At 33.8% G+C, this 7,078-nt stretch overlaps 1 protein-coding gene across 3 annotated transcripts in view; it reads right to left on the bottom strand.

The window, feature by feature from the left end:
- Positions 1-1,195: 1,195 nt before the first annotated feature.
- LOC150104782 (E3 ubiquitin-protein ligase rnf8-B-like) overlaps positions 1,196-7,078 on the bottom strand; it is a 30,000-nt gene continuing 24,117 nt past the window's right edge. For 2 of the 3 annotated variants that reach the window (XM_090395961.1, XM_090395960.1), the window contains exon 2: positions 1,196-1,869. In XM_090395961.1, coding sequence (XP_090252087.1) covers positions 1,217-1,867 — 651 coding nt within the window. In that variant the 5' untranslated portion in view covers positions 1,868-1,869 and the 3' untranslated portion in view covers positions 1,196-1,216. The remainder of the gene's footprint in view (positions 1,870-7,078) is intronic. The other variant, XM_090395962.1, reaches the window with a different exon arrangement.

Genomic DNA, 7,078 nt, shown 5'->3' with positions numbered 1-7,078 from the left:
TGTTCACTAATCCAAGTTGTTTATACATATCTTCATTACCACCCTCCACATTCTCAGGCCTATAGCAACATCCAACTAAATATGTCTTCCTCTCAACCTCCACGTTACATTACACAGCACTGTCTTATAACCACTGCCACGATTTCCCTCTTTCATGTCTACCATATGTGGACTTAATTCCCCTGTTATCATCATAACAGGAGAATTAAGTTCCCCCCCCCTCCCTTCTTGCCCTTTCTATCCTCGCAAAAAAATACTGTATCCTTCCATTTCTATTCCCATTAAGATATCACCTTCATTGAACCATGTTTCACTTATTCTAGTGATTTTCGGCAAATAAACTCAATCAATGAAACCATTTCATCCCCCTTATTTCTGATAATTCTGGCATTTGTAAACAAACACAGCAGTTTGTTTTTGGGCCTATAACCAGTCCTATCCAAGCCATGTGTTGGTTGTGATTTCCCCACCACACCTGCCTAATCACCTTAATCACTGCTTACCACATATCTGCTCAGTCTCAACTTCCCCACCCACACTGCAATATACTCCATCTTCATGCACATATCCATATATAAATATAAATACCCATTATATAAAGAGAGTTCTGAAGCCTTACTTCATAGACCTAATCTTAATCGGAATGACTGTCTCGCTATTCCATGAGTTTGAGAAATTGTTATCCTCAATTGTATTAAATAATTTATCTGTTATATTTTAATTTAATCAATTTTAATTGGAGTCCAGTAGTTTTAATTCATAAACACATGACCGTATACGTAAAGGGATTCCAATTTAAGCATGTGCACTACTGTATTTTAAATATTCAATTCCTCGATAGTACTGATGATGTCTTATGATACATAAAATGAAATATTTACATAATAAAAAAGTTATTTACTGTTGCATGTGTTACTGTATAGTTATAGTATCTGATGATGTTCAATGAATCTATGGATGGAGGAACCCAAGGGTTATTTAATTGAAAATGAATTAGCAAATATCATACAGAAATGGCTAGTTCCTTGGGAAACTCACTTTTTATCCTCAAACAGGAAAACTGCCTGAATACATGCCTATACAGACAGATTACAGAGATAGGATTAACTGCCTTGTTTCCATATTATTTATATTTATATAGAGTCATTTAAGAGTTTGCTATGGTCTGGGCAAGATAAACTATTAATTCAAGAGGTTAAGGGCTAGAACAAGAATTTTATTTAAAAAGACTGACATTACACTTTTCTAACTTAACTGTACATTTCTGGAGTTTATATTTATTGGCATAATAGTTTATGAGTTCACTCCCAAGATGTTTTGCATTCAAATTCAAACTAACATTATGTCTATACTGCAGCTTTTCTACACTGTGACTGTTATCTATATTTAATAGATCCTTCTGCAAGTCTGACTTGAAGTAAGTACCAGAATCAAGCTCTGTTTTGGCTGCTATAGTTTCAGAAGATAATCCTGTTCTATTGACAATATCTTCTGTTAATTTAAAATTTGGCTGCTTATCCACTTTCTTTTGCAGCAAGACAAACTGATAGTCAGTCTCCTCCAATGCTTGTGGTATTCCTAAAGCAATAGTATCACCAGCTTTCACAGCATGCAAGAGTCCTTGAGGAATTCTCTCTCTATTTACATACACACCATTTGCACTATTTAAATCTTTAACAAACCAAAAATCCTCTATAGACCACTGAAAACTTGCATGTTCGTCAGACACATGGCTTCCCTCTAAATATTCTGGAAGTGAGGATTTACCAACAACTATGTCATAACCAATAAGGGGAATACACCAGGAGACTGAAAACATTCCTGTTCTTTCCAAATACCACTCTGAGTTTTCTTCACCTGTACACATTGCTTTAAAAAATTAAAACAAATATTAAATGAAAATTATTTGGAATATATCTTTATTATAAATATATATAAATTCTTGATGTTTCTAATTTTTAATAGCATTTGTGGCATAATAAAATTATTATATTCTTATGAATATGTGTGTCTAATAAACTTGATGTTTTTAAACACGGTATCAATTGATCAGAATTGGAACTGATGTAGAAAACAGCTAAAGTTTAGAGAGACTAAACTTTTACAATTTTCTTATTGATCAAATCTTAATATAAATAAATGGGAAAAAATTTTTCTTTTATTAAAATCTCTCAGATATATATTATTTACTTACATATTATAACACACCAGATAAATGATTAACTATGTACATAACTTGACTTTTATACTGGATAACTATCAGCTAGAATCCACTATTATTTATTATGTAGGCCACTAGATTCAGAAATTAAACCTTTTTGGAAAGACATTTAGTGAATTGTAAAAAGGTTTAATCTCTGAATCCTATAACTATCATACTGTGTATTAATGTTGTTCACTGTTTCTGAACTGAACATTGTTCCAAGTGATCACTTCATGGTTGCTCTTACCGCCTAGAGGAAGAGTCAATATCTCATTTATAACATCATCCTCTGATGGGAAGATCATGACTCCTGATCCTTGTATGCCCTGTCTCTCAAAAACAATACATTCATTCTCTTTGTCTCCCAAATGCCATTTCTTCATTCCAATGCATATTATATTAATAAAAATGACCTATAACAATAATCCTTTTAGCTGCAGGCTAATTTGCCTATATATTACCATTTTGCTGCTTTCCACATTATTAAGTATATAGCAAGACAAAATTAAATATTTCAGCCTGTTAAGTTCTGCCTTATTCCATACTGCCTCTAAACAACTGCCACTATTTGCTACTTACATCTCCATGGGCATAATTCCTCTACCATTAATGGAACTACTCTTCCTTTCTTTGCTGTATCTTCATTAAAAATTATCACATCCCACCATCTCTATTCCTGTCAGCATGTATCCTACGGAATGAAATTTTTGAGAGAATGAACTTGATAACCATAAGCAGGGAAATATTTCAGCCAACATTTGTTTTGGGTTTAGCTAGGTTTGATGATATTTTGCTGGCATTTATACCAATATTTTCAATACACTGTACAAGTACAAGTTATATGTATATATTAATCAAATATATCATCAAGGTATCAACAACAATCAAATTCATACTGCAGGACAATTGAAAACATTAAGGGGGAGGGGAGATATTTCAGCCAACATTTGTTTTGGGTTTAGCTAGGTTTGATGATATTTTGCTGGCATTTATACCAATATTTTCAATACACTGTACAAGTACAAGTTATATGTATATATTAATCAAATATATCATCAAGGTATCAACAACAATCAAATTCATACTGCAGGACAATTGAAAACATTAAGGGGGAGGGGAGAAGCAGTTTTAGTGAGTACCTTCTGGGACTTGAATTATAATAACTGAAATTGTTTGCTTATTTATACATTGTAAAACAAGCATTTCCAAATTTGGATAACCTGATATGACTGTATTTGGATGTAGTACTGAAAAAGACATTTAGATCTGCCTTCATAAGGACAGCAGCATTCTTCCATTAATTCTGTGTGGAATATCCAAAGCTTCATCCACAAATTCAGATTTAATGAAACCTGCTTAATAACTGAAATTGTTTGCTTTAATGAAAGTGCTTTTCAGATAATACCCAGTTTCAGAGAACTGATACAGCTAACAGAAGAGCAAGATATCTTATTTGAACTCTACTACTGACCTATATTTACACCATCATGCAGACTACAGCAACTAAGTTTTTCTTAAAAGCATCTGTGCACCCTAATAATCTAATTCAACTAGCGGCAAATTACGATGCAACAGACTACTCCAAGCACAAACGACCAAAAGCTATTTTAAACCAAAACTCCAATGACTAATCCTCAGGCCCACTCGGGGCGAGCTACAGGCTCATAAATCTTTTCCCACTCACAGTTTTCCACATCACATAGCAGGGAATATGAAAAGCATCTGCTTCACCCTTTAGGCCAGTAATGTTGATAGTTGACCTTAGTATCACGTCAGGGTCTGGCTCCCACTGATGAGTCCTCAATAAAGGTAGAATTCAATCTGGGTAGTGACCCGTCCCATAATGCATAGCATGATACATGTCTGAAAGAATATGTGCTTTGCATTAAGGGATACTAAGGCAAGTGATGTGAAGTCATTACCCTCTGTATACGAGTTGTCCCGCCCTGAAGATATTTCAGGTGCAAACTTTGTTATCTTATACTTGGATAAAGGATTAAATCAAGAATATAATTTCTTGGCATCTTTAATTTATAGTATAACCATTTGAAAAAACTTCAACAGGTTTAAATGTAAGTTTATTCTTTCCAAAGTTTCATAGGCCACAACATAAGACTAGTGTGCACAAAAGCAATACAGAAAGGAGATGATTTGAACACCTAAGTCTCTAGGAAAAACATTTATGGATACTACTCAGGGAATTGTGATTTTTGGGTAGGATGCCTTAAAATTTAATTTTGTTTCTGCCTTGGGGAGTTTTAAAATAAATATTGAAGTTAGCAATGTTAAGACCAGTTAGATTCTAGAAAAGTATGTCACATTTAAAATTGCTACAATTTCGATAGCAAATATTCTCTATATGATTCTGTAAGTGACATCGAGGATGTGATTTGCTAAGCCTGACTTTCCATAAATGGCAGCTGATTTCCTCATGCTCATCTATGCAGATGATGGGTATTCTTCCATTTGAATAGCATGTCTCTCCTTTCTTCTCTCACATACTATAACCTACATAAAACAATACAGCAATCCCTCGATTAATGCGCTCTTTAAAACAGGTGCATTAATCGAAAATGCACTAATCAAACATAATAACCTATGGGAAAAAGTATAATTTGTTCCTCAAATTTGTTTTTTCACTCTTAATTTTTTATAAAAGAGGGTATATCTAAGGGCTTAGTTAAAGGAAAACCATGAAGGTTAAAAGACAATAAATAAAACATATTCAGAATATAAATTTATTATTCTACTTCTTAACAAATAATTGAGCCAACGTAGTTTGGCGGGCATTCTGTTTCTTTTTTTCATACAACTGATGGCATGGCCCTACTGCCTCTTCTACTACTTTTGCAAATTTACTGCTTCTCTCTTCATCAGGGTCAGCCTCTAAGCATTGCTGCTTAAAAACTCTGATTGTACAAAAAATATTTTCAAACTGTTTCTGTGAAATCTCTTTGGGCTTGTCAGCGATTAAATTTTCTTCATATTCTTCAGAATCTTCCCACTGTGCATCTAAATTGAGAAGGTCGGAATCACTCAATTTCTCAGAATGAGATTTAATCAACTTAGATTCATTTGAAAAGCCTCTAAAATCATTTGCACAATGTGGAGGAATGTGTTTCCAAATGGATCGCATATTGCTAGCAGTAATTTTATTTGACTTTGCAACTTTACAAACAGGCTGAGATTTCTCTGATTTCGAAAGAAAAATCTTGGAAGGCATTCGCTTCCAAAAAAAGGCCTGTTTCATCGACATTAAATATTTGTTGATCACAACAGTTCCCTTCTTCCACAATTTTCTTCAAAATCTCTGGATAACTTGAAGCAGCCTTGCATAAAATTGCTCCTATAGTTGAATTCACCCATTTCTGTGTTCTTGTCCTATCTTTGCTCTGGAATCGCCTTGTTCATTTTTCTTTATTATTTCAAGTTTTTCTTCCACTTACAAATTTTATTCACACTTCTCCACTTTTTTGCTCATGATTAAAGTTGGGAAAATACTTTAAAATAAGAAAGTAAGGAAAACAATTGCAAAGGAGACAGGAGATATGATCATCAAAATGCTATGTAATTAGCAGACAACATAAATGTTGACGGTAAATTTGGAACATAGTGTACATGGAAATAGTGTAGTACAGTACTGCATGCTATTAAAAATAACTTTATAAAATTATTTAAATCGGTAACTAAATTATTTCATCCTGGTAAGTGATTTTTCAAAATAGTTAGCCATAAAAAAATGTATAGATAGAAAATTTTTAAAATCTGTAACATTTATTTTTAAGATGTGTATAGGCACACTAATCAAATTTTAGAGGTGCACTAATTGAATTTGGGTACAGAAAAAAAAAACGACCCACTAATCGGGGGTGCATTAATTGAGGGATTGTTATATGTGGTTATTAAAATAATAGCTAACAGAACCAGTCATCTGACTGACATCCCTAACAGCTGAATTCAATGATATTCACATCATCTTTTTAGCTGATAGCTGCAATTTCTATGTAATTAACAAAATACTGAATCCCCCACAACGCAGGAATTCATTATTATAATACACATCTACTGAGCATCTCAGAGCCAGGACTTTAAAATAAATACAGAAACTAGTCCACATCTGTACTATTACAAACAGATCTGGTCCACTAGATTCCATGGGAATGAAGTGGTGGAGAGAATCCAGTGGTGAGCAACCAAGATTGTGAGTTGTACAGAATGCTCTCTATTAACAAAGACTGAAGGTCTGTGGGCTTCAAAGATGCAATAAAAACATAACTTATTAAAGAGGTTTCATAGGACTAACACCAGACTTTTCTCCTAAATAGCAGGAAGGGAGAAAACAAGAGATCCCCTCTAGAAATTGTGTAGGAGTGTGGTTAACATGGGTGTTAGGATTAGATTTTTTCTTGGAAGATGGGTGGAATGCATTGCCAAATGTAGCTGCGAGTGCTTCAAGTTCATTCAAGGAGTGCTATGATGAGTATTATGTGAACCACAGAGTCAGAATACAATGAACGAGATATGACTTTGACCACCCCACATCAAGTGAGATATCCTTATCCATTACATCCTTTATCCTTCAGAGAGAAGGGTATTCCTTTTCCTCCAAAAGATCACCATCTTCCTAACTCAGTGTCAGAAGTCTAGTTCCTTGCACTTGCAAGATGGCCAATTTTGAACAGACTGGAAGAATGGCATCTTCAAAATCCAGACATAACTATATTCTGGATATGACATTATCAACATATTCACTGCCACAACTATGGAGTTATGAAGTTAAACACGTTTTTCTAAAATTTATAACTGCTTTGAAGAAATGCTTGAACCTAAATAAATATGGTTCTGTGAAGCTCCACAAATTAATGGTAACTGTAG

This window comes from Typopeltis vanoorti, chromosome 7 (genome assembly GCF_054136105.1).
Source record: "Typopeltis vanoorti isolate ZY-2024b chromosome 7, IOZ_Tvanoo_1.0, whole genome shotgun sequence".
NCBI classification, from domain to species: domain Eukaryota; kingdom Metazoa; phylum Arthropoda; class Arachnida; order Uropygi; family Thelyphonidae; genus Typopeltis; species Typopeltis vanoorti.
This window is presented reverse-complemented; position numbering and strand designations above follow the sequence as displayed.